Here is a 27644-nt window from a genome sequence, read left to right on the forward strand (position 1 = left end):
TGTAGGTCATCCACGGTCCGGCCCGCTGTGACAGCAGCGCGGCCGCTGCGCTGGGTCTGCCCGGCAGGACGGGACGGGGATTGGAGTAGACAGAGAGAGAGGACCCCCCTCACACGTCAGCAGCAATACTTCCTTATTCCCCCCCTTAAACACTTTGACATTATCAGGCCACACAGAGCGACGTCCGGACTTATTACTCTCACCTTTGCTGCGGCGGAAAAAAGAAAAAAAAGAACAAAGAGAAGAAACGGAGCGAAATTGAAGGCAGGAATCTGATGTGCGTTTTTGTTTTGTCTACAAAATACATGCGGACTGAGTTTATTTCTGTTTTAATCTAGTCGTTGAACAACAAGGTGTTTGTATGTATTTATTTATGTGAGAAAAAAATAAATAAAAGAAAGATATTACATGAACTGTAAAGATAGAAAGTTGTTTCAGGCCTTTTAATGGTGATATAGTGCCATCTAGTGGCTACAAACAGAAGCTCTACTTCCCAAACCTGACCAATTCTGAATCGAGAATCTGCAACTGATACAAGTTATTTCTGCCCTCAGTCCAGCTAAATAAAACGGGTTAGAGCCACGAATATGGCCTGATCCTTCAAAAAAATAAAATAAAAAGGCATCTTATAATATTTGATAAGTAGCTACAGCAGAAAATCTATTGTAATTTTTAAAGTACAACCTCAGGAATCCTGATTTCAGGCTTTAATGTACTTCCAAAAAAATAACGGTTACATTTTCTCAGTTTCCAGCCTGAGAAACGGTTCTAAATAAAAATTAACAGTGCTTTTGTTATGCTGTTGTGGAAATCAACATGAAAAAACTTGTATTTGTTATTGCATTTTTAAAACCTAAGTAGTTTCTTCATCAAGTCAAAGTTAGTAAGAGCCACTGTGGCTCCGGGGCCACAGGCTGCGGGCCCCTGGTCCTCCGGCTCGGTCAGTTCCATGAAGAGCTGAGCTGTTAGGAATGGAGAGCAGAAGGCTCATCGGTTGTAGGGATGCATGGAAGCAGATGCAGATTTTATGTTTGTCTTGATGCTGCTTGGCATTTTCCCTGGAGGACAAAAAAAAAAAAAAACTGTAAATATTCACAAATAAATCAGACACTCATCAAGACCAGGGCATAAACAATATCTGTGTGGGATGACTACTTAATAACTTAAATTAATCTTATTGTTATTTCCCAATAATTTATCTACAAAGGTGCAAATATATACATCCACCTCCAGTCATGTTAGTCATTTTCAATACATTTAATCATACAATCTGCTGAGTTCTGTTTGTCAGGTTAAAAGTACCTTTGAAAATAACCTTTAAGCAGGTTTTAAACATACTTTAAGTTCACATTTTTGTTTTTAAAATTGTTTCTTACTGGTTTGACGTACACTATGGTGTATTAGAAAAAAATTTCTGTTCAAAAGCTCTGAAATTTTTTAGATTTCAGAAATTATTCTGGAAAAAAAAAAAAACAAGGACATTTCTGAGCATCAAAAGTCAGAAAATTTCCTAAAGTCGAAAATTTTCAACTTTTGAACCTTTGGAAATTTCACTGATTTTTCTAGAAAATTTCTGAATTTGAAAAGTCAAAAATTTACTAGAAAAATCAACTCAAATTTTTGGATTTTTTTTTGTTTTACTTGAGCTTCAAGTCGAGAGGGCAGATATTTAACGCTTTTTGATTCCATCTACAATGGCCCCAATACGCCCTCATAGATGTTAATCTTAAATGTCATGTTTAAGCTGTTGCTGTGTAACAGTTTATACGTAAACGTGTTAAAACATGATAAGTGTATGTAAACATGATCACAATATCCAAATCTGGCTGTTAGATGAAACAGCATCAGGCTGAGTTCTGATCGCTCTCCAAACCAGGCCTCTTACCCGGCTGTCCTTGCTGCTGTGGAGCTCCCGGTCCCCCCATACCTGCTTGCTGGCCTCCACCACCTCCGATAGTGACCTGCTGTAAGGTTGGACCCCCGCTCATCATGGGCCCCTGCCCTGGATGTCCAGGAGCCATGGGACCTGGAGGCCTACACTTGGAAAGGCCTTTTCCAAACGCAACGGCTGCAACCAAAGCGTTGGTGTCTCCGGGGTTAAACGACGGTTTGTTCAGTCGGGACGCTGACGGGGAGACATGTTGAGGTTTTGATTTCAATCAGGATGCAGAAAGAAACAAACGGACGGAGCGGAGCGGTGCGACCTACCGGCACTTTCTGCATCTCTGTCATCGCGCGGGTTGTTCAGCTTCTCCAGCAGGTTGGAACACATTTTATTTAGCGCCTGAATCTGTTTCTGTTCGATGATCCAACGATGAGTTAATGTAAAACACACCAACTGTTCGATATGAAATATGAAAAATAAAGGAGTCGAGACGACATGTAACTGACCTGCGCTACATCCGGACCGATGCGCGCCGCATCCGTGCTCAGCTGCTTCTCCTGCTCCTCCACTTCCGGGTCAGGTTTGGTCCGCAGGTAGTCTGGGACGATTTCATGGCTGAACACCGGGACACGCTGCTCTGTGAGGACCTGAGGGGGGAATAACAAGAGAGATGAGAGGCAGAAATCCAAAAACACAGGAGGACAACGGTTAGAGTACACTCACCGTTAGATCATCGTCTGGCTTCTGGGACAGCACCAGAGGGATGATGACCTGGCTGCGGAACGACGGCGTCTTCTCGTTCTTCAGCATCTTATTGATGGTGTTCAGCTGACCAGACAGGAGACCGAAGTTATCCAGAACATTGGGCCTGAGAGAGAGAGCAACACACACAGCTGCTGTGGTCAAATGTTGTACAATTAAACTAGAAAAAGATAAAGTTGTTCTTCATCCTATGAAGTGAAAGTAAAGTTTAATTTCATAGAAATTACAATATATACATTATAAACATTTTCTGACCATCAACTCTTCCATAGTTCATGTTGGCCCAGAAATCCAACAGCAAAATGATTTAAGAGGAAACAGAAGAAGCAGATTCTGTTACTCCAGGATGGAACTGAGCAGCTACTGCAGTTTGTAGTCAAATATTTAGTCACCATGTCAGTCGCTCGTATTCGTTCTCCAGCTTGTAGATGAAACTTTGCAGAGCGTTTTTAGTGAGAGCCACCAGAGAGATGAGAGAGTCCACAGAGGCTTCTAACTGCTTCTCCTCGCGTTGCTGAGAGGAAAACAAGCAACACAAATACAGAGAACGGTTAGCAACTTAGCCATGTAGCTATAAGGTACAGAGCTTAGCCAGCTGGGCTAACTACAGTGTTTAGAGGTGTGTTAATATGAGCACAATAAACCATAAGTTGTGCTAAACTAAAACATTTATCTTTCCGATAAAGGTGCATTTCTTCAAGAGGCGTATGGGAGTCAAACTTACCTGCATTGTTGAACTACAAGTTAGCCGGTTAGGAGAAATGAAACGAACCGTGTTCTTCTTCTCTGGAGTTTTATGGCAATTTGCATCCTATTTGTTGCATTACTGCCATCTTCTGGAAGAGTCGTTCATCGCACTTCTCTTATATATGAATGTGCTGTATAATTCCGATGATTTTATTTTGTGACAAGCTTAAAGGCATGCTTAAGTGAAAAACCAACTTCCCCCAGTTTTAGACCGCTCGTAGAGACAGTACTCAACCATATACTCACTGTTACTTTAGCACTACGAGGAATCCAGTGTTTAGACATTTTCTTTCTAATTCTACACTATCAGATGTTTTTCAAAACTATAAGTACACTGTCTTACAGACAGTAACTTTACGGGTGTGCTGTAACTTTCTGCTCCAACACCTGAATCACTGCAGCCATTGGCTTCAGGTGTGTTGAAAACAATTGATTACATTTCATTTCCTTTTGAAATAAACAGAGGATCGAGTCCAATAAGCAGTAAGCTCATGCAACACCTCAAGTTGACCATGTGGTGGCAGTGTAAATACTAAAACTGGTATTCTACATTACTTACACAAAGATTACTCAAGTTACAGTAGTAGGTAAATAACTGAAGTGTAAAATATTTCAATGAATTGTTTTCTGAAGTAATAAGAGATATTTGTCAGTGAAATATTTTATTTTGAAAAAAGGCAAAGCCTTTCAGGTAGGCATACATCATCATAATCACCATTTGGCACAGGTTTCCTCCCAATGCTGATGCACATTTATTAGGCCTCTTTCTTTGACATTAGATACTTATGCGGTCACATGAACATCTCAGTTAGTATAGTAGCTTAATCCTCAGGCGGAGTCACATTTTGTGGATAGAAAGTTCAGGTTGGTGCAGGAAAGAAGCATTGCTGACCTACTGCTTCAGGTTTCATAAAGTAAGAACACGGGTTTATACTCTACAACTTTTCTGTGGTACATAATTACAGAAAGCCAAAATCTTTAGTCACAGTTCTAGTGTTGCATGTAAACTTTCAGGGTTTAGAAATGGTTCTCAACGTCTCCCAGTTCCACAACCACAGTCTTCAACTGGGAGTAGTACTCGATGGTCACCTGGCCGTTCTCCCTGCCGAAGCCTGGGGAGATTCAACAGTTTGGGTTCATTCCGGCAACAAATCCCATGTTCTCTCAAAGTTAAATTGAAAGAATTGTTTATGAATGTAGAAACCTCCTAACAAGATACCTGACATCTTGTATCCTCCAAATGGCATTTCTACAGGACTGTTGTTGTAGTTGTTGATGAAGCAGGTTCCCGCCTCCAGCCTCTCTGCCACACGATGAGCTCGAGAAATATCCCTGCAGGTGGAGGGAGGAACTTATTTCATGTGGTAAAAGATTAAACCACTCGGGTCTGGACTTGAACTTTATTAATCTACTGAAGTGAAAGGAACAACATGAATAGGCAATTATAAAATCCAACCTAGAGAAAGCAATAAACTCCTCTTCAAAGGGAAGCGGCGGTAGATCTTTACTCATTGCTGGTCAGAGATAATCCTGCTGGCTCTGTTGCTCACCTGGTGAAAACTCCAGAGGCCAGTCCATAGGTGGTGTTGTTGGCCCTCTGGATCACCTCGTCCTCAGAGTCAAAAGACAGGACAGACATGACCGGACCAAAGATCTCCTCCTTCACACAGGTCATGTCGTCTCTGCAGTTTTCTGTGAACAGAAGGTGTGTGAACCGTGATTTGACAGAAACCAGTAATCGCTATGGCGATGAGTGAGGGAGTCAAACATACCAAGGACACAAGGGGACATAAAATAACCCCCCTTCAGTTTGGGATCGGTGGGAACAAAAGGGTCTCCTCCACAAAGCGCCTTGGCTCCCTGGCAGAACCACAAAGAGAACGATGAGATGTGGAAACTCAGGATCTACGGCTACATTCACACAGCAGGTCTGAATGCTCAATTCTGATTTTTTTTTGCTGAAATGTGATTTTTTTTGGTCGTTCATGCTACTAATTAAATGCAGCCACAATCGGACTTCTGTGTGAATGATGTGATAAAAACTTTTAAGGTTACCATGATTATGAGAAAATTAATGCATAACAGTGTCAAGATTCGTCTGTAACGCACATGTTCATTGGAAGGTTTTCTGAAGCCGTCTCTCTGAACTCAGTATTGCAATAAAGTTGTTGAATTGTTTCTTGTTAGTGTGATAAACACCCTCATGACGTCCTTGAATGTTTCATTTCCCTTATGAAAAAAATGCTTATGCTTGCAATTTGTTTTGTAACCAAACAGATTGTCAAATTATGTGAATCGAATGAAACCCTTGTTATAAAACTGAATGCTGTGTTCTGCTCGAGGCTTTGAATCCTGACTGTGTTCAGTGAGCAGTGTGTTCAAATGCTGTAAAGCACAAGAGTCAAACTCCAGTCCTCGAGGGCCGCTGTCCTGCAGTTTTTAGATGTGCAAAACACTGGAATGAAATGGCTTAATCACCTCCTCCTTGTGTAGATCAGTTCTCCAGAGCCTTAATGACCTAATTATTCTATTCAGCTGTGGTGCAGCAGAGGCACATCTAGAAGTTGCAGGGCAGTGGCCCTCCAGGACCAGAGTTTGACACATGTGCTGGAAAGCCTTCAAATAAATACTAAGAATATATGTATTATTTTTCTGGTTTTTGAAGCAGTTTTTTCTTACTCTTTGTTAAAGACAATTTTCACAACAATGGCTTAAGACGCCAAAGCGACCGACACGTGCAGAAGAAAAGCATAGACATCATACAGTAGTACACTGTTTACGGAACTAGTACTTGATGAATTATAAAAGTTATTCAGCGACAGTATTGTCACAAGATCATAAGATGAAGGAAGCTGAAAAAAATAAAGCACAACTAACGGCAATGACCTTTTGTGGAGCATCAACAGCAATTTCTTCAGAAAAGTCTGTTTGGATGTGTGGTCAGAACCAGGAGTGTTGGCGTTAGCATGGGATGTGCTTCACTGACAGATTTCATAATTCAGATTTTTTTTCCAGAATTGTTTGTTTGATCTGGCTTCTTCTGGTGCAGAATTATGCCGCATGTCTCATGTCAACGATGTAAAAGTTTGATGACCGTTCTGACTGGTGGCGCTTTGAAAACTATCAGGTATGCATCTGATTTAGTTCCACATATGGAAGTGGCACAGACTGGATTTTTTTTGGGTGAATATGTTGGATTTGGGTTGCAATTACCCACTGTGTGAACGTAGCCTCATTTTGAAGTCTCCCAATCCAACTTTGATAATGAACCAACCTCCTTCTTGGCTTTAGTGACAAACCCCAGAGCCTTGTCCAGCTGGGGCTTGCTGATCAGGGCCCCCATGCGGGTGCCGTCCAGCAGCGGGTCGCCCACAGAGATGGCCTTGGTCCTCTTCACCACTTCCTCCAGGAACTGTGGCATGATCTCCCTCTGTACAAACACCCTGGTTCCATTGCAGCAAACCTACACATTTCACACACACCTGGTAAGAGTTCACAGAGGTCGCCCTAGTTCAGACGGGCTGAGTGACACGAGCCAATATGGATGGGATGCCCGTCAGTCTCACCTGGCCCTGGGTCAGGAAGTTGGCCATGAGCGCCCCCCTTATGGCGTTCTCCAGATCACAGTCTTTGAAGATGATGAGGGGAGATTTCCCTCCCAGTTCCAGGGTCACCTGCTTCACCCCCTTGGCAGACATCTCCATCACCTGAGAGGACATGCAGCACGGATGGAGTCATTCTAACTCATTTTGGTAAATCTAGGTGCTGCTATTCAAAAGAATTGGATGTTTTGTCAACTAGAGCCTCGTTCACAAGGCAAGACTTTTATGCCAATTTTTGTCCAGATTCCCCCCCTTCCAAAAATCTTAAGGCCACCCCAGTTATTGTGACAGCTCTAAAAATGAGCTAAAGAAATATTCCTCTGTGGTGTAAATCACTTTGAACTGCCTCGTTGCTGAAATGTGCCATACAATTAAACTAGATTATTAAAAGTGACATGGTCCGCTCCGATAGAAAGTCAGGGATATTCAACATTCAAGCTTAGCAAGATTTCCCACCGGAATGTTGTTGAGTGAAACATTCCGATGTTTCAAACAAACATCGGAAACACCTGTTAACCGAACCAAACCTTTTATAGCTACAATGTTTTATCATCATGTGTGGACTCTCAGGTTTTGAAAACAGGCTAAAAATGTTGCTGTGTGAACCAAACGTGCACAGACGACACATTTTAGCATTTGTACCTTCTTGCCAGTTGGAACACTGCCTGTGAAGGAAACCTTAGCCACCTTGGGGTGGTGGCAGAGCAGAGTGCCAGTCTCTGCTCCACCTTGGACCACACAGAACAGGCCGTCAGGCACTCCTGCCTCTTTGTAGATCTCAGCCATAACCAAAGCAGTCAAAGGAGTCATGGGAGACGGCTTGAACACCATGGCATTACCTAGAAAAGCCATTGTTTTACTCCCATCTCTTTTATTAGTGACTTCATGTCAAAATGAGAGTTGAAAGTCGCTGCTGTTCACTGACCACAAGCCAGGGCCGGCGCCGACTTGGTGACAGAGATCTGGAAGGGGTAGTTGAATGCCCCGATCCCCACGCACACCCCGAGGGCCTCCCTCCTGGTGTAGGCGAAGGCTCCGCCAGGAAGCTGGATGTGCTGACCTGCAATCACAGCACAAACCCGCGTTCAGACAAACAGAAAGTACGCTTCGAAACACAAAGAGACATCGCCGCACCCACCAGTGAGTGTCCCGGCCATGCCGGCGTAGAACTCCATGGTCTGACAAGCGACGTCCACATCCACCAGGGCTTCGGTGATGCACTTGCCATTGTTCATCACTTCCAGCTTTGCGATTTTCTCCCTCCGTTCCTGTTTGATTGGGAGCAAAAATGTAGAGTCATTACTGGAAAATAAACCAAACTCCTTCATGCGACCTAAAATGGGCCAACCAGACACAAAAGGAGGATTTTGCACAAATCCAGAGAAGGGAGGGCTTCCTGTTAATGAATAACTAGTGTCACGTTGCAAGCTTGCAATAGTCAGCTCCAATTTAAGTTGCACAATAAGGACAGTAAAAGTTGGACAGCTTCAAAGCCGCCTGACCGGCTCACCCTGATAATGCGGGCGGCCTCAAGCATGACCCGAGCCCTCTCCATGCCAGACATCTTGCTCCATTTCACGTAGGCAGAGTGGGCACTCTGGATGGCTTCCTCCACATCCTCCGCCCCACAGGGCACCAGCTGGCACAGGACACGGCCTGAGCAAACAGGAAGGCAAATAAGCTACTGACAGCTGGACTGTACTGATAGGTTTCCCCCTTTTTTCTCCCCCCAGACAGTAGGGAGAAAATTCTAAAGTAGCCACACCCCACAGCTCTGAAGTTAGTATCTTATCTGTAGTGTCAGACTCTAAAGGACTATTTCACCACTTTTGAGTTTCAGATTGATTTTTTCTAGTTCAATGAAAGAAAGATCAGTCAAACCTGGAAAGAAAATTTCCACACTGAAGAAAAATACATTTTTGTATTTACAAAACTGCACATTTCTATTTGTCCCTTTGGTTTCTTTACCATTTACTTTGAGAAAAGCTTAAATAAATGGTCAGTCTGGTCAACCTTGGAAATGATTGTCCTAAAGCACCTTTAATAAATTTCCTATGAGTGAAAGTTCATTTTGTTTGCAAAGCTCCCACAGTAAAATTTCCCTTATTTGTTACTCTGCCAAATAAAATAAGAATTCAATGGTTATAAACTGGATTTCTCATAAGTAAAGTTATGATTTAGCCCATAAATTCAGAATATCTAAATTGATTAAAGCCAAGGTTGAATATGGGAGAAAAATGAAATGGGACAGTCTAATTCTGTTGTCTGACAGAAAACAGAAGTGTTTGAACATCTGGCTGTTCTTTAATTTTGTGTTCCACCTGTTGCACTTAAAAAGTTGTCATAGAAATACTATAATTCAGTATCATATTTCTCTCCACCCCAGGGGCGCTTATAGAGGGGAAATGTTAGGACAATTCTAAGGTCCCCTGACCAACAGGTGCCCCTCCACAATTTATTTATTTATTTATTTTTTGTTCATAGAAATTGAAAAAATAAATAACATTTGGGCCCTGACAATTACAAAATTAATCATATTGTGTTTTCTGAGATTGTTTTTAGCAGTAAAAATTTTATGTTACCACTCCCAGACTAAAAAACACACATCCATATTTGCCCTGAACACCCCCCTGGATCTCCTTGAAATGGTTCGTTCCTGCTTGGGGCACTTGATGGTGTTCGGCAGCAGTCAGTAGAAGACAAGAACGACTGTGGCGGTTATTATGCTGCTAAGAAAAATTATAAAATCAGGTTTTCAAAAAAATAAAAAATAAAATTGAGAGATGGAGAAAGAATATTAGTCCAGTATTGAACCAAAGAAAGCAAGTTGCAAGCCTTTAAAATTGTGACGCTTTTTATGGGTCAAAAAGACTCAAAAGAAATTGTAACAGCAGCTGCGTGGGGGGTGGGGTGGGGTCAATCAAATTTTGTTGTCAGGGGCCCCAAGATTTCTGGCAGCACCCCTGCCCCTCCCTATATACAAACTATGCATTAAATACATCTTAAATAAGTGCACAAAAACTATGTTTTAACACTATTTCAACAACAGGGAATGACATGACATTTGAATTTTTTAATCAAATGTATTAAAAAATATAGTTTAAATGACTGCCAAAAGCACAAAACTCAAAAAGCTATGTTTATAGTAAAAGGTTTAAAAATTGTGAAATTATGTGATAATTATGAAAAGGACTATCTTTGCATAAAGATATAAGCAATGCAGTTCCTCTTTATTTCAGGTATCTCGAAGTCTGAAACAAAGAAGCCCTTAAAAGTCTACATTTCGTCAGTCTAATAGTGCAGTTATGTTATTAGGCTGACGATTTGGAAAAAGATGCGAAATATCCCATCAGAGTCATAAATCAGAAGCTAACTTCAGCGTCGCCGTGTCTCTCCTAAATTCAACTCCAGAGCAGAGTTACTTACAAACCAAACTAATGCTATTGTTCTGCGTGTCATTTTTTAATATGCATTTCCACCAGAACAAACTTTTAACATGCATTACCAGTTGCAGGCTCGAAAACGGGCTCGGCGTTTTTCTCCTCCCTGGGCTTCACCCGTTTCCCAGCCCAGAAGTTCAGAGGCTCGGTAACCACCAGGGTTCCAGTGGAGGCTCCGGAGGTCGTGTCGAGGATTGACTGGGCCATTTTCACACAGATTGTACCTGAAAGTTTCAGAAAAATATCTCAATTACGTAATATTAGCCTGCGAAGGCAGAGAGCTAGCAGAGCATATAAGCTAGCTCATTCAGAGAACGTGACACGAGGACAGAGTGCACGCGCTGTTATTGTTGCTGAGAGAAGTTATTGTAACTTTTTGGAGAAGAAAACTGTACCGTCTGGGTTCTGCGGAGAGAAGAGCTGCAAGATGGACGTCTGGGAAGAGTGGAAGGAGGATTTTACGGCCCTTTTAAGCAGCCAGGACACACCTCTTCTCAGAGAAACTGCGTCTCGCTTCTGTCAGGCTTATAAAGCTGAGGCTGAGCCAAAACAGGCGGACTTTAAACACAAATAACTCCGAGAAAGATTAATAAACCCTGTTAATACCGAGTCGGTGCCATTTCTGTTACATAATGCAAGCGAGTAGACAGAAATATGGTTTCACAAAGACACCTCACTTTAGTATGACACAGTTTATGGACACCATGAAAAAAATAGCATTTTTAAAGATATTTTCCTAAACTGAGTGTAACACAATACAATGCAAATTAATAGGGGTGAGGAGAATTTAGAAAGGACCCCGAGATAAAGGACTTGGCAAGTTATACAAGATTGTAAAACCAGCTGGTCTGCGTCCAAGAATAAAGTCTGTATAAAAGCACAGTATGATTCATCAACTTTTAAGAAATCTTCTAAGTATTATTTTATTCATAATGTACAGTTTAATGTTGTGTTTTATGAAACCAAACAGCTACAATAAAATAAAAAGCACACCGTCTTTATTAGTAGGGTTTTGCTAATCAGAACACAACGAAAATGATATGATTCATGTTTTTTTTAATTCATTCAATCTAACCTCAGGCAAAAACACTCAGACAACTACTGTCATTTTTAAAAATGAATGCAAAACAGAAAATATGCTTCTAATTAGATGCATTATGAAATAAAACGCATGACTTTGAGAACAATTCCCTTTTGACAGATGAGACTAAAGTAGAAATGTTTAACCATTATTACACACAGTTGATAACCAAGCACAGCATATCAGGACAAACATTATAGTAGGAAGGTGAATGATGTTTGTGTAACTAATGAGTGGGGTTTCTGTTGTGTTTTATGTTCTGTTAAGGAAAACACTGAACAGATGGAAGTAGTGCTGGTGTTTAACTTCACCAGCACCATCTTTCAACAACTGACACAATTTTCTGTATCAACTTGATAAAGAAACTTGATACATTTTATCAAGTTGCTGTGATAAAGAAAATTTAAGAAATTTTTTTTCTGCCATGGTTGTTTTAAAGAAATAATTTCACTTCAGGGGGAGCGTACTGGTCCTAATGTAAAATTATTTTTCTTTGGATATACTGTAACTCTTTGTGAAAATTCCAAAGTCTGAGATAAAAGTTGAAAAAAATGCTGGACATATTTACCTCGTCACTCACATCTAAACAGGACGCAAAATAAAGAAAGAAGAGAAATATGACATATAATCGTAAAACTTTTATTAATATGCAATTTACTCAAAATAGAGATGATGACATTCAATAATACTGAAAGGTGTTCAGATGTCATTGTGTCAATAAATGATTAAAATCTCAGACCGGTCCGTGTTGTGAGGTGAACAAGGTGTGAACTGAACTTTCCTATTTTCTCCTCTACTTTTAAGTTAAATATTACAAAACACAACAAGAAATCAAACAACATAGTAGCTCCAAAAGGCAAGACATTTGCTCCAGCACAAACAGTTCCATCAATGCTCTGTTGGGGTCGCCATGGTGACTTGATGATTAAGAAAACTTGGCCGCTTGGGGCGGAGGTCCCAGGAACCCCCCTGCCTGCTTGGTGGCGGCTCTGGAGGGGGCAAGTCCGAGCATTTTCTGAATGTTCTGGAAGGAGGACAGACAGAAAAATCAGTTTTTCACAACCTGGTAGAGAGTGATGGCTCTTCACAGGTACCTTTGGCAGATTAAGTGACCAGATTGTGGAATTTATAGTATTTAACTTAACCACAAAAAAGTCTAATTTTCACATTATTCATCATAATAAATATTTGGCAGTAAGTACTGCATATTTTGGCTATAAGTTTATTCCTCTGACTTACTAAATTGATCTGGGACTCATGTCTGATGAACAGCTGTCAGGTTTGATGATGTATTGAAATATATAACAAAAGAAATAAACTAACTGCATACTTTTTAATAACTGTCCATTTTTATTTCTCACTACTTTTAAGCTGTAAATAAAATCGGCAAACCTTTAAATTATTTTAATTTGATATTCAGAAACTCTGCAAAAACATTCAACGTTGGGTTAGTCTTTATATATATGCTTTTACAAAATAAAAGTCAGTTGTTATTTGAACTAAGAAGCAGTTTCCAATGGAAGCCAAATCTTTTCCTGTGCTTAACAAAATTCTCATCAAGTGACAATCAATAAACATACACGATGAGAGTTACTGAAGCTTAGAAGCAGTGGAGTTTCTTATCACTGTCATAACTTCACTGGTTTATTCAGGGTCAAAGGTTGAAATGAATGAACATTGACTTGACAATGGGGGTCAAAGGATGTATGAGGCTGATGTAGAGATGAACTCTGTTAAACTCACACCAGCTCCTTGATGATGCAGCACCGTCACTGATCCAGGTGTTTTCAGACAGTCTGCTGCTGATAGCTGCACTTCATCCACAGTCATCATGACCAAGCGCTTTTAACGATGAGACCAATCCCGTTCTGGATCCAACATTTTTATATTTGGCTTTTATGTCTTGAAACACGATTTAGGGGTGCACTGATCACAGTTTTCTGGCTGAACAACAATCTTTAAAAAGACGATTTTGGCCGATGCCAATTTTATTCTTTTGAAATTTCTCTACATACAGCGACAGAGTTGGCAACAGTGGGGTGTTGTAAATATTGAAGCAATATCAATATTGGACATTGGGCCAGATATTTACATCGGAGCATCCATAGAGATTCGTGTTGGTTTGTCACACCTTTACCTGTGCTGGTCCACTGACATAAAGTCACGGGATCAATTTGCGCCATGACAACCACTCAGTAAGCAACATAATATCTTTAAAGGTAAGAAAGTTTTTCTGCATTATCTAAAACACAATAATTACCTGTCTGATAGACATGGTGCAGAGGATGTAGAGGAAGATAAAGGAGCAGTCAGTGTAGTCTTCTCCCAGTAGGTTGCGGTGCGACAGCCCCTGAATGTAGGACAGCGGCACAAACGGCAGCTTGGCCACAACCCTTCCATCAAAACTGCCAAGAAGAAAAACAACAAGAAGTTTTAGTTTGTTTATTGCACTTCATTAGAAAACCTTTAGATTGTTTCATTTCCAAGTAGTCACTTCTGTTTTGATCAAAAGTGGAGCTTACATGGAGTTGAACATGCCCATCAAAGCTGTGAAGCAGAAGCCAATTGCGAACATGGACTTCATGCGCACCTAGGAACAAACACACCAATGAAAAACAATATTCGACTAAAACTACAGGATCCATGTTGAAGTTTTATTCAATAAGACAAGGACAGGCTGGCTGTCACAGGCCTCACCATGGACAGGTCTCTGTTGTTGTTCTTCAGCTTCTCTTCCTGTCTTTCTGTAACAGAACAGTTTATTTTAGAGCTGCACAGTGCTCTGGTACACGCCATCACATAATGTAATCACACAGAGCGTTGTAGAGTGTCTTAAGTTTTTTATATCATGTAAAGCACTTTAATTGCATGTAGAAAGTGATGGGAACATAGTGATAGTTACAGCAAATCAATGCCATTTGTGAGGTGGTTCCTATGACAACTCATTGGCTTCTTACCGATTTTCTTCTTCTGCTGGCGTCCCGCAGATTCGGTGATGGTTTCTTTTTTCTTTTCAACTGAAAGCAGAAAAACAAGAGTAAAGAACCATCTATAGATGTCAATCTCGTCAAATAATGGCGACCAGTCCTGGAGCACTTACGCTTTTTGCTTTGTTTTTCCACCTCAGCCTTTAGCCTCTTGTACTTTTCAGTTCGATATACTAAGACCCAGGTGATCCCTGCCAACAGAGCAGAATATGTACAAATGTCACAAACTGTATTCTCTTTATTAAAATAAATGATCACTGTAGATATTTACTTTATCACATACATATTTATAAGGCTTCTTCTAGTTCACTAAGCCTTTGTCTAGTGTTTTGAACTGATCTCAGTGTCTAACTAATCGATGTCTTGCACAGATTTCTGGCTATTTCACAAAATATAAAAATAATTTACATTTTATTCCGATGTTGATACACATATTATCAACATCGCATATTATGTTGATGTCCACTTTTTCCAGTTTTACTTATTGTAGAATTTAATTTCATCTACTGGTCCTATATCTGGCGCATGACCCACATGGCGCATGAAATAATGACGCGCCCGTCACAGGTTCGAGTCGTTTTCAGCATATCTCTTTCAACTCGTGTTCCTGTTATTTTAGTTTCAAACTAAGGCCAAACAACGAGAACTCTCACTCCTATTATTGTGGGTATCTGCGTACTTCTAATTCTCACTCTTTTCAACTTTGCACGGATAATTTCCAATCGAGCAAATAAAGAATTCTATTCCGTCGTTAATATCTATAATATATGAACTATAATATGTGGTTGTTAATCCGTCTTTAACCAGCAGGGTGTGCTGTGTGCACATAAATCCTACGAAAAACCGATTTGGGAGTCAAGCAGCTGAAAGGACTCAACAAAAGATGAATGGAGTCATGCCTGCACTTATTGATAAACCATTAAAGAATGAGTAGAAGCCACATTTAACAAACTATCAACACAGTCAAATACATGGTGACGCATTAAAAATGTTATATTTGCTAAAGCTCTGTGAGACTTTTGTTTTGAAATACTAACCGGAACCACAAGATGTTAGCCATTAGCCTTGTCGGCTAGTTTAAATTCAAGCCTCATTACTGACTGTAGGGCCAGAAAACATTAGAAATGACTTGTCATACCGAGGCTGATATACTTTCTCCGCCCTGAATCTTACAGGAACAACACATTTTTGCACACGGCCGTGTTTCTGAACACCGTTAAACACGGCAGCTATCTTAACGAGGATTTCCACCCACCTTCTGCTAACAGCGCCGTACAGACAGAAATAAAGACGATCAGAATGGTGTCTGCAAACATGGTACTCATGGTGGTTTTCCGGCTGACGGAGCCGCTTCACAGAACAAAGACCAGACACAAGTTAAACCCTGAGCGGCTCCTTCTCTCCACTGAGCTTCATAGAGCTCTGTCAGCATTTCACAGAGGTCATACAGCCGAGAAACACTTCCGGTTTATTCAAGCTTACGAACACGCGCACAAACACAAAACAGAAAACCTTTACGGCTAAAAACTTGTCTATTTTTAGTAATATTATGTTACAGATAAATACAAAGCAGTGCATATTTGTGAAATGGAAAGACAATGGGAATTTTTTAAATTGTATTTTTTATATACAAATAATGATCTAAAAGGCGAGGCAAGCATTTCAGTCCCCTGCACTTTGAGGAAGGATTAAAAGTGATTTTTCTTTCACTCAGTTGTTACTGATTGCTGTGTTTTGGCAAAAGTCTGTTAGTTTTGAGACAAACTAATTGACTTCTCAGTCAGGGTTACTGCTCACTCCTTGTCAAGAATTTTAGTTGAATTCAATCTCTTTAAAAACCTTATTTTGTCATGATAGACCCTATCATGTCTGATGATTAATGCAACTATTCCTTTGTGATGATGAAAGATAAAATACCTCTTCAGCTTTCTAGGAGAAAACTTGGAGTTTGCATGTTCTCCCTGTGCATGCGTGGGTTCTCTCCTGGTACTCCGGCTGACTGTTAGGTTAATTGGTGTCTCTAAATCAGGGGGGTCAAACTCCAGTCCTCAAGGGCTGGTGTCCTGCAACTTTTAGATGTGCCTCTGCTGCACCACAGCTGAATAGAATAATTAGGTCATTAGCAAGGCTCTGGAGAACTGATCTACACAAGGAGGAGGTAATAAGCCATTTTATTCCAGTGTTTTGTACCTATGGCACATCTAAAATCTGCAGGACACCAACCCTTGAGGACTGGAGTTTGACACTTGTGCTCTAAATTCTCCCTAAGTTGGAGTGTGTGTGTGTGTGTGTGTGTGTGTGTGTGTGTGTGTGTGTGTGTGTGTGTGTGTGTGTGTGTGTGTGTGTGTGTGTGTGTGTGTGTGTGTGTGTGTGTGTGTGTGGTTGTTTGTCATGTCTGTCTCTGTGTTGCCCTGTGAGAGACTGGCAACCTGTCCAGGGTGAACCCCGCCTCTTGCCTGGAATGTTAGCTGGAAATAAGCACCAGCAGCCCTCCCAACCCCAGTAGGGACAAGGATATACAGAAAATGGATGGAAATATATTCACATTTGGTCTCATCAGAACAAAACACATTCACTCACCCCTTAGGATTTTGGAAATTGAAAAAAAAGAACTGATTAATTGGGGTCTTTTTTTTTTTTTTTTTTTTTACATTTTTTGTGTAACTTTTAGTAATAATAATAATAATTGTTAATATTAATTGACCTAAACCGGGATGCGTGAATTCAACTTTTACATCAGAAAGTGTGAAAGAATGATAACATCCGAAGCGGGTGAGATAGATAGATAGATAGATAGATAGATAGATAGATAGATAGATAGATAGATAGATAGATAGATAGATAGATAGATAGATAGATAGATAGATAGATAGATAGATAGATAGATAGATAGATAGATGTTTCTTTTATTATTATTATTATTATTATTATTATTATTATTATTATTATTATTATTATTATTATTATTATTTGGTCTCATCAGAACAAAACACATTCACTCACCCCTTAGGATTTTGGAAATTGAAAAAAAAAACAAAACTGATTAATTGGGGTCTTTTTTTTTTTTTTTTACATTTTTTGTGTAACTTTTAGTAGTGATTGATTGGGCTGTGTTTCTAGAATATATTTAGCAGAAAAGTATCATAACTCTAAATTCCTGAGATCTGAATATTTCTAACAGAACACTTTGCTCCCAGGCTGCAGGTTTACTGGTGGCTCCTGGAGGTTTCTAAAAGTAGAAAGATCTTATAGTTATCAGGCTCCTCACCAGTCTGCATTTAAGACTAAAACTTTCCTTTTTGGTAAAATCCTTTGCTATCTCTGTAGTCATAGGCTTAGACTGCATAGTGACAATTCTGCTATATTCCCCTACTACTCTCCAAATTTACAGTATTTGCAGTTATTACAGATTTTAACTGTACTCTCCGTCTCTTCATAGAATTTACATCTGGTTTAGCTGCAGCACCTGGAGGGTTGTTGCTACCAACAACTTACGTTCTTCTGTCTTTCAGTCCTTAATCCTATATCGCTCCTAGACAACACTTATTATTATTATTATTATTATTATTATGGACATTGAGCGTACTCCTGGATCAGTGCTGATCAATGCTTATATGTTTCCTCTTCTTTTTGAGTGCAGTCTTTATCCTGGCTGCTCACACTGAGCCTTGTTCTGCTGAAGGTTTCTTCCGGCTAAAGGGAAGTTTTCCTTTCAACTGCCGCCACATGCATTATTATCAATATGAAGGTTTGCTGCAGTTATCTCTGTGTGGTCTACTGGGTTTTCTACAACCATTTTAACAAACCAATTTGAAAATGAAACTGAACTTATTGATAACAGGATCAAGTTGGAATGTATTGACCTGACTAGGAGTCGTCTCGAGGCACTTTTGTTTTGTTGTTATTGTAAAGTGTCTCGATATAAATAAACTGAATTGTACTCCCTCTCATTTCCTGTGCTCTGACGTCACTATCCTCCTCCTCACAGTCACAGTGATGAAATAGGAGGCGCGCGCGCGCACACACACCGGCATGTACAGACCGCATCGGCCGGCAGATGAAGCATGCCGAGAGACAGCGAGACAAAGCCGGGTGACCCGGTCCAGCGTGACGGGCACCGGCAACCGTTCCTGATCGGTGTGGCCGGCGGCACGGCCAGCGGCAAGGTTGGCATTTCCATCACAACAGCCGAACATGTTCTTTGTTGAATTCCTCTGTCTGACGTTGTGATCGATTCTTATGTTTTGTTTGCTTGTTTCCCTTAATTATTTGTTCTATCCTTTGCATCATCCTTAAGAGTGTTGCTTGATTAGTAACATAAAAGGGTAATTTGCAGGGCATGTATATAAAAAAACAAATGAACAAAGAGAGAATGAACAGATTTCAGTTTATCAGCAGCAGCTGTGCACAGGCTGCAGATTCAGTCAAATCAGAATAAACTACAACATATTTCTCCAGGGAGTAAAATATGTTACGTTAGAATAAAATAGAGGGATTTTGTTGCAGTGTATATTATGGAATCATTCCTTCTTGTATTTCATGGATCTACATGCACTGTTTCTGTTCTTCCTCCTCATATCATTGATCAGCTTTATTCCCAAAGTCTACAGAATGTTGAAGCTTACAAGTCTTTCAGTGTCCATTCTTCTATAGAAAAGAAAAAGCTGCTTTGGTACATGGCTATGTTGCTGAAAAAGATATTGTGGATTTTATTTAATTGTGTTGCCTTGTTATCTATGCACTCAAAAAGCTGAAGTTGTAGTCGATTCAATCGGCAGAACTTTATTTGTGGCGGAGCATTCAGTTGTTGGTGGTTTCTGTTTCCTGATGTCATGCCCCACTGTCTGAAAGTAACCGTTCACAGAAACACCTGTTTAACCAGCCATGTTATCCAAATGGGGGTTAAACTGTATTTCTTCTTATTGTGTTTGTCTGTGAGCTGCAAAGACAGCTAAAGTCACATTTTATATCAAACAATGTCAACTATGGATTTATTTAATGCTTGTTAAGATACATTTATCTATTTTATGCACTAAACATAGGCAAAAAGTTTATTATTCCCCCTGTTCCCCATCTTGCAATGTTACCAGATTTGACATTGTTTTAAAGCCTTGTTGACATTAAGGGTATCAAAGAAAGTGTTGTTTTTTTAATAACCTGCTAATGTGTAAAGTTTCATAATTCTTGACTAAAAACATATGGACATTACAGGAGAGGGTGTAGTGCAGACAGGGCTATTGTGTGTTAGTGGGAAGCTCCGTTGTATTGTAATCTGAAAGTTGTGGGTTGGATTCCAGTGTCCTCCTGTGCCAATGTGCCCTTTGGCAAGGCACTTAGCCTCCATTTACTGATCTACATATCTTATTGTAGATCAGTAAATATTTTTTTAAATGTTGTGACCAGCTCAGATGGAATTTTATGTGATGGAGGAACAATGTGTAGAAGTTTAACCTAGGAAGGGGAAGTCTGGCTGTTCTGAAGTAATTTTGTACACCATGAATTATTTGAGAACAATCAACTGTTTCCATGACATACTTCAACATAGTATGGGCCGATACTCTAATTGGCAAATGGTTCCAGAGCGATCACACTACCTTCAGTCATTCACACACTGATGGTAGCACATTGTAGTCACAGCAGTCTGACAAAAGCGAGGTTGCCATGCCAGCACCAGCACTACCGGAGTCTCTGACCACCATCAGCAGGTGAAGTGTCTTGACCAAGTAGACAACAACTGAGACAGACTGCGCAGGGCTTTGAACCGGCAATCCACAAGTTACAGGATGAACTCCTACCAGCATCGCCACCTATGTGACTCTGATAATTCTGCTTGGTGTTTATGTTCTTGTTTGGCCAGTCATCGGTGTGCAACAAAATCATGGAGCTACTGGGCCAGAACGAGATCGACCACCACCAGCGCCAAGTGGCCATCCTCAGTCAGGACAGCTTCTACAAGGTCCTGACCCCAGAGCACAAGGCCAAGGCACTCAAGGGCCAGTTCAACTTTGACCACCCAGGTATTGCAGTGGTCTTCACCTCTTCATTAAAAGGAAAGATTTGAACGTTTTTCACCTTAAGAGATGGCTCATTCAACTGCGTTTGAGAAGTTATGTTTTTACTGTTTTGTTCTTTCTTTGGGTCTAGATGCATTTGACAATGATCTTATAATTGAGACTCTGTTGGACATCAAGGAAGGAAAAACTGTCCATATTCCTGTTTATGATTTTGTCTCCCACTCCAGGTGAGTCTTTTCTTGACCTTACAATCCTACAACTCTGAAGAACAATTATAGGTTGTGTGAACTCGGGTAAAAGTAAAAATCTACCTGATATTTACCTCGCTTTGTGTTTGCTCTCTGTCCATCAGGAAGGAAGAGACGGTCACGGTGTACCCTGCCGATGTGGTGCTGTTTGAAGGCATCTTGATGTTCTACTCTCAGGAGATTCGAGACCTTTTCCAAATGAAACTGTTTGTGGATACGGACGCAGACACACGTCTGTCGCGCAGAGGTGTTGTCATGTTCTTAAAGTGAAAAGATGCTTAACTAAAGGTGCTTGGGCTGTTTTTGTTATGTTTGGGGAGCCCCACAATTAGAAAGCAGAGGACACACTGGCCTTATCCCAGAAAATACACTTACTGGCTGATTTGAACAGCGTCTGCTTTCAGAACTTCCTGAGCTCTTCTTGTCTAGGTTCAAGAAGGTGTATTGTATAGTTGCTGCAAATATGTCTCAGTTTCCTGTTTGTAGCTGTTTGGCATGGCATCTGGCAAGGTCTTATGCTACCATAACCTTTTGAATGTGTTGTATTATCAGAAATGGTATTCTGCTCCACCAGTCTGCCTATCTTCCTCTGACATCAGCAACACGTTTTCACCCACATGAAAACGCGTTTTTACCCAAACGAAAATGTGTTTTCATGTGGGTGAAGGAATTGCCCTCTGGGCATTTCCTTCTTTCAGATTGGTTCTTGGAAGTTTGGAGCAAACTTCCAAGAACCAAGCAGGTTTCTTTTCTTTGTCTCTCTTATTAAAAATGTTGCTCTAAGACTTTCTTGTCCAGACGGTTAGAAGCACTGGAATTGTGAACCATTACCAGTGTTTGTAACAGAAAACACAACACTTGGTACGTATATTTGGGTGCTTCTGATTTTTGAAGTTTGTAGACACAAAGCAGATCCAGGTTTAATTAGAAGTAACAGTTCTAACATGCAAACCGGAGTGTATCCTGCAAGATGTAGTTATATCCCTTGAACATTCTCACATTGTGTCATGTTGCAGCTGTTTAGGAGTTTAAAAGTTGCATAGGTAGTGGTCACTGGATTGAACAATGCTTTGCATCAATCTGCAAGAGAAATCTTTTTTCTCTTGCTACGTAGTTACGTATTGAGTAACTACGTTGATGGACGTAGTTACTCACAGAGACTGTATTTATGCTAATGTTTTGCTAGAAAATTACCTTTGTTTTTAGAATTTCAAGGCCTAGAGGTTTATTTAAGCACAGCCATGACCGGTAGCGTGGATTTATAATGATTTATGCAATTCCTCACATTTTGGTGTTTTGCACTGGATGTTTTGTCAAGCTAAGTATTCCCAAAGGTAGCTTTGTGGGAAATCTTCTGTCTGTGTGTCTCTCAGTGCTGAGGGACATCAGTGAACGTGGCAGGGACCTGGAGAGCATTCTAGCCCAGTACATCAACTTTGTGAAGCCTGCTTTTGAGGAGTTCTGCCTGCCAGTGAGTGTGCATTCTGCTCCTGCCGTTTGAATTCTATGACCATGAATATGGACTACAACCTTCCTCTCCTCTCTGTTTCTCCCCTTGCTGTTCAGACCAAGAAGTACGCTGATGTGATAATTCCTAGAGGAGTTGATAACACCGGTGAGTACGTTTTACCAAGAACTTGGATTGGTAACACTTCACTAGACTCAACAGGGTTATCTTGAGGTATGCAGCTGTGTTTACTGTTTATCTCTGAGTTCACATTTTTTGTCTCTGGGAGCTAAAGAATCAAGATTAGGGACAAAACAGCATTGTCTGGGCTGAGAAAAAGGGCATCTGGAACTCAACAGGTGAAGACAACAGGATTTCTAACTTTCTGTTTGAATGAATTTTACCAACTTGCACCTGTTATTCTCCACATACAACAACCGTTTTGGTGAAGAAAGGCTGTACCTTCTAAAGTTTTCATAGCCCTGAACACTTGTTCTCAATCCCTCATGTTTCAACTGCAAACTTTAGTGGCCACAGTCAGTCACATGCGCCTCTTGTCTTTTTCTCTGACTACAGTTGCCATTAACCTGATTGTCCAGCACATCCAGGACATCCTGAACGGCGGCCTGACCAAACGACCCAACGGGTGGATCAATGGATATGGGTTTCTGAAGCAGCAGCCCGGCGTGGAATCCAGCAGCCGGCCCCACTGACATGAAATCAAGTCAGCCTCTAAGTGCTCTTCTTCTTCAGTGATGACGATCAGCAGTTAGAAACTATAAACGTCTTCCAGCGGTCTGATTCTCCTCCGACTAAAGACATCTGTATATATAGAGAATTTGATTCAAGCTTTTTTTTCTGATTCCAGTTTCCTCCTTTAGGTTTGAACTTTATGATCCAATTTCATTTTGATTCAGGACCAGAGCTGCTTGCCTTTACAACAGAAACAGACTTGAATGTGTTATAAAATCAGAAATATTAATCTGCTCAACCAGTCTGCCTATTCTTCTCTGATATCGGCAACGCATTTTCACCCACACATTGTCCTCTGAACATTTCCTTCTTTCAAATCGTTTTCTCTGATGTTTGGAGCAAACACTTGTTTTTTTGTGTCTCTCATTGTTGTCTTTCTTCACTTGACCCTTTCTGGGAAACAAATATGTCCATATGTGCAAGTTAAAGTTGAAATAAGTTGGTTTTACTGTTGCATTTGTTTTGCTTTGTCTGTTGAAATGAATTTCGAAACAAGTTAAAGGAACCAGTTTCCCCCTCAGGTCCTCTGATTTAACCAGGACCATTGGGTCTGAAACACAGATGATTTTTGTATTTACTTTATGAACCAGCTGCAGATGTTTAGTTCAATATGATCTGGACTCATTCACAAACAATTGGAGCAATTCATTTGCTTCCATATTCTGATGCAGACAGATGATTTTTTTTATTTTTATTAAAGTGTACACTAACGGGTACAGTCATTAAGTTTAATATGTCTAATGTGGAAAGTTGCTGTACATTTTCTTATACTTTTTTGTATAGAACTTTTTCTAATCTTCTCAGGTACTCTGCTGTTCTTTCTATTCAGCTAAATTTTGTTTTACTGTTGAACTGAGAGTAAAATGTCACCTGTTATTAAAGCTCTCACTTTTTCACAAACATTAAAGTCGAACTCACTTGGGCTAAGTTGCAGTAATCTGTCAAATTAAATTATTTTCATTACTGAGAATGCTTTAAACGCTGCTTGAAATACTATGAAGTGTACAGAAAATAGGTTGACTCCAAGTCTCTTTTCTTTTTATTTTATAAATCTTGTTGTAATAACTAAAGGAAATGCTGTCTGTTTTATGGGGGTAACTATTCCCGGCAGAAATAGATGTCTGGCTTCTTTGAGGTCTGAACTTTAAAGTCTGATTTAGACCAACACTTCCTCTCCATTATTTTTCCTCTAACTTTTGCATAAAAGTGAAATATATGCTGAGGTTATTTGAGTATGCAGGAGTTACAAGATTGTCTCTCTTTTATGTGTCTGTTTATGATATACAGAACAACGTGTTTAAGTACAATTACCTGTCGTTTTTAAAAATGACATCTGTCATCTTTTAAGGAGTCGCAAATTCTCTCCAAGATAGTCGTTTCACACTAACTTCGTGATGCTTTAGAACAAGCCCATAAAAGACTAAAAGAGGGTGCAGAATGAGATCACAGAACTATCCAAAAATATCCAGAACGTGCATCAGTTCTGATATTTTAGTTTTCTTGGCTTTCCAGTGATTTAACTGAAAAATCAACAGAACGTCTAGTTTGAATTAATGAGACTAAACAGATAATAGAGGAAATCCCTTTACAGTTTTATGGGAAGTATCTATTCATCAGCATAGATCAAAAGGAGCAGGAAAACCAAATATTTGATAGCATTAGCTGGCAAACTGTGAGCAGCATGTTTAAGAAGCTACCTGAGCAGGTAGCCTGACTAAATAAACCATCTAACATCAGGTGGGTAAAGAGCAGAACAGCAAAAAGGTAGAATATTATTGACAACAAGCATGAGAGACTGCTCATTTAATAAACTCAAGTGTTTATTTTTTACCATAATCAAAATAAACATTTCAAGTGTGTTGATTTTCTGTTTTAATTTGGAAAATAGATTATCCCATGGTTTTTATTTGTGTCAATACAGTGGAAGTGTAGTTTGAGCTGAATATGTTGAAACAATTCACCTGTGATCACATCTTTAGCAGATCATATGAAACAAAAGATTACATAAGTTCCCACGTTTCAGGAGACATTTTAGAGACGCACACATATGGTATTTTCTAAACCTTTATCTTTGAAGGACAACGTTGTGATTTTTTCTAGAGACGGAAGGAATATAAGGAATATAATTTCCAGATGATGCGTCAGAGTGTATGTCCGTAAACTTTCCCTGATTTTTATAAACTACAAAAGGTGCAACAAAATAATCAGATATTAGTCGACCAAGGAAAATCAACAGATTCTGGTCTCTAGCTGGTTGGTGAGTGCATTGAGGTCTTCCTAAATGGTTAAAATGCTATAAAGAACTTAGCTTGTCCTTTGAGCAGTTAACACTACCAAACTACAGCACCAGAACTGTCCACCAGGTCTGAAAAGTTCCTGCAGGTCATCGCTCCCCTTCCTGATGACTCATCCCCTGACTGCGGTGTCCTGACCGAAGAGGCCGCGGTACAGTTCGCTGCGGGCCTCGTCACTCATGGAGCTGTGGTCCACAGGAGCCATGAAGTTCACCAGCTTGTTGTGGATGTGGAATCGCACCTTGCGCCCCTTGCTAGCTTTGGTGTCCACCTTCTTCTTGATCTTGCTGCGCAGCTTCTGGATGGCCAACCACTGCTTGCCCATGGCCACCTGGTCATTGGGATCCGTGGCGGTTGTCTTGCGCTCGATGAGCTCCCTCAGGAGCTGGTGGTAGAAGTCATCGTCGTCGAATACGTCCTCGTCCAGGTCTTTCAGGTGCGTGTTTAACTTCGGCTGATGCTCGGCGACCTCTTCCTCCTCCGGGATGTTGTCAAGGATCTCGGCAGAGGATTCTCTCTTGCCGAGGACTCTGTACTCGGAGCGTCTGGTCTGGGTGCGCCGCAGCAGCCTCTCTTTGTCCATCAGCACCTGCTCCACCTGGGTCAGAATGTTCCTGTCAAACGCTCCGAAACCTTTGCTGCTCTTGCCCGTGGTCAGGCGGGTTTTGTCGTGCCACTTCTGCAGCGTGGCGTTGCGGTAGGGCTCGAAAGCTGCAAAACGTTTGGCCATGAATTCGGGGTACTCCGCCATGTCCAGCTTCCTTTTGGGCGCTCCAACGTCCGCCGATGACCTCTCCTGCTCCTCTTCATTGCCATCGCTGTTTATCTCCTCGTCATCCTCCTCGCTCCCAGCTGGAGGCTTCCCCTCGGCGATGGGGCGTGTGTCGGGGCTCTGGTACAGCAGCTGGTCATGCAGCTCCAGCAGGGACCTCTGGAGAGCCTTCAGGGCCTTGTGGGTGTTCTTCAGAGCCCCGGCGTACTCAGGCCCACCTCTCCTCTTGAACTCTGGGAACGCAGGCGGCTGAGGCAGCTGGTTGGCAGTCACCAGGGCTTTCTGCAGTTTGATCCGGCTCTCAAGCAGCTGGTCCCAGAGAGCCAGCTGACTCTTCACTGCCCTGCCTTTCTCTACCTCCTCGTCCAGTTTGTCTTTAGAAAACGTGCGGACAGCGTCCCCTTCCTGCTCGTCTTCCATCTCATCTTCCTCAGAGCCTTCAGACTCCTCACCACTGCCATCATCTTCATCATCTTCACTCATCCCCAGGTCGTCCATTCCCTCCGTCATTTTATAAAAGTCCACTTCTTCAGGAAAAGTGATATCAGAGTCCTTTGCCTGTGGTGTCACTTTAGCATCTAGTTCTGAATATCTACTCAAGTATTCCAGCTCCTCTTCATCATCGTCATCATCACCCTCCTCTTCCTCTATAGAACCCTCTTCATCATCTTCCTCCGTGTCAACCTTCTCATCATCCTCTTCCTTGTCTGATTCTCCAATATCCATGAGCAGCTCTTTACGGGACACTGGCTTCCCCGCATACCTTCTGTCCGTGTCCAGCAGCAAGGAGGAGTTGCGTTTCCGAAGAGAACTGACCGCGACCCCAAGATCATCCTCGTCGTCCTCGCTGAACCTCTCGACCACACGGGCTTTGGTTGCTTCGTCTGCGTCGTCCTCTGGATCCGCAAACTTAGGCAGCGGATTCAACAAGTCCTCGAGCTCCTGGGAAAACGAGCCCGCCATGACGGAGAGTTTATATTTTTGCACGTGCGGAGCGGCTCCGGATGAGATCACTGTGCGTCTGACGTTGGTAACATGCGACGAAACCGAGAAGCATGTGTAAATAAACCCTGCGACTTGTCTCTCAGGGAACATTTGACCCGAGTTCGAGGCTGCCTCCGCCCTCTCCCCCCATTATTTAGTTAATAATAATAATAATAATAATAATAATAATAATAATAATAATAATAATAATAATAATAATAATAATAATAATAATAATAATAATAATAATAATAAAAGTTCAGTGTTGTCTAGGAGAGATATAGGATTAAGGACTGAAAGACAGAAGGACTCCAGGTGCTGCAGCTAAACCAGATGTAAATTCTATTAAGAGACGGAGAGTACAGTTAAAAAATGCAATAACTGCAAATACTGTAAATTTGGAGAGTAGCAGGGGAATATAGCAGAATTGTCACTATGCAGTCTAAGCCTATGACTACAGAGATAGCAAAGGATTTTACCAAAAAGGAAAGTTTTAGTCTTAAATGCAGACTGGTGAGGAGCCTGATAACTATAAGATCTTTCTACTTTTAGAAACCTCCAGGAGCCACCAGTAAACCTGCAGCCTGGGAGCAAAGTGTTCTGTTAGAAATATTCAGATCTCAGGAAT

The 27644-nt window shown here is 41.0% G+C and overlaps 5 protein-coding genes across 6 annotated transcripts; 1 reads left to right on the forward strand and 4 right to left on the reverse strand.

The window, feature by feature from the left end:
• Positions 1–354: 354 nt before the first annotated feature.
• Positions 355–3474, reverse strand: med8 (mediator complex subunit 8). Of its 2 annotated transcripts, none has more exons than XM_023339906.1 (7): positions 3372–3474; positions 3040–3161; positions 2609–2753; positions 2392–2532; positions 2209–2296; positions 1928–2125; positions 355–1058 (listed from the first exon to the last, which is right to left on the reverse strand). In XM_023339906.1, the coding sequence occupies exons 1-7, from the start codon at positions 3375–3377 to the stop codon at positions 988–990; spliced, it is 771 nt and encodes a 256-aa protein (XP_023195674.1). In that variant the 5' UTR covers positions 3378–3474; the 3' UTR covers positions 355–987. The 2 variants fall into 2 exon arrangements, with proteins under 2 accessions (XP_023195674.1, XP_005815443.1); XM_005815386.3 differs by having other exon boundaries at positions 1886–2125.
• A 563-nt stretch (positions 3475–4037) lies between these two features.
• Positions 4038–10941, reverse strand: LOC102234230 (aldehyde dehydrogenase family 9 member A1). The gene is made up of 12 exons (XM_005815385.2): positions 10832–10941; positions 10502–10660; positions 8507–8652; positions 8135–8264; positions 7922–8056; positions 7639–7835; positions 6961–7101; positions 6669–6857; positions 5167–5254; positions 4945–5086; positions 4614–4726; positions 4038–4506 (listed from the first exon to the last, which is right to left on the reverse strand). The coding sequence occupies exons 2-12, from the start codon at positions 10641–10643 to the stop codon at positions 4412–4414; spliced, it is 1518 nt and encodes a 505-aa protein (XP_005815442.1). The 5' UTR covers positions 10644–10660; positions 10832–10941; the 3' UTR covers positions 4038–4411.
• Positions 10942–12135: 1194 nt separating this feature from the next.
• Positions 12136–15953, reverse strand: tmco1 (transmembrane and coiled-coil domains 1). The gene is made up of 7 exons (XM_005815384.3): positions 15760–15953; positions 14618–14695; positions 14475–14534; positions 14215–14261; positions 14040–14107; positions 13778–13922; positions 12136–12541 (listed from the first exon to the last, which is right to left on the reverse strand). The coding sequence occupies exons 1-7, from the start codon at positions 15827–15829 to the stop codon at positions 12443–12445; spliced, it is 567 nt and encodes a 188-aa protein (XP_005815441.1). The 5' UTR covers positions 15830–15953; the 3' UTR covers positions 12136–12442.
• Positions 15954–18544: 2591 nt separating this feature from the next.
• On the forward strand, positions 18545–23700 carry LOC102235265 (uridine-cytidine kinase 2-A-like). Its single transcript, XM_005815389.2, has 7 exons — positions 18545–18670; positions 20362–20521; positions 20649–20745; positions 20871–21013; positions 22140–22237; positions 22333–22381; positions 22790–23700. Exons 1-7 carry the CDS (start codon positions 18569–18571, stop codon positions 22924–22926), a joined length of 786 nt encoding a protein of 261 aa, XP_005815446.1. The 5' UTR covers positions 18545–18568; the 3' UTR covers positions 22927–23700.
• Positions 23701–24815: 1115 nt separating this feature from the next.
• On the reverse strand, positions 24816–27043 carry aatf (apoptosis antagonizing transcription factor). Its single transcript, XM_005815388.2, has one exon. It carries the CDS (start codon positions 26993–26995, stop codon positions 25373–25375), a length of 1623 nt encoding a protein of 540 aa, XP_005815445.1. The 5' UTR covers positions 26996–27043; the 3' UTR covers positions 24816–25372.
• Positions 27044–27644: the final 601 nt, after the last annotated feature.

This window comes from Xiphophorus maculatus, chromosome 9, assembly GCF_002775205.1.
Source record: "Xiphophorus maculatus strain JP 163 A chromosome 9, X_maculatus-5.0-male, whole genome shotgun sequence".
In the NCBI taxonomy this organism is placed as follows: domain Eukaryota; kingdom Metazoa; phylum Chordata; class Actinopteri; order Cyprinodontiformes; family Poeciliidae; genus Xiphophorus; species Xiphophorus maculatus.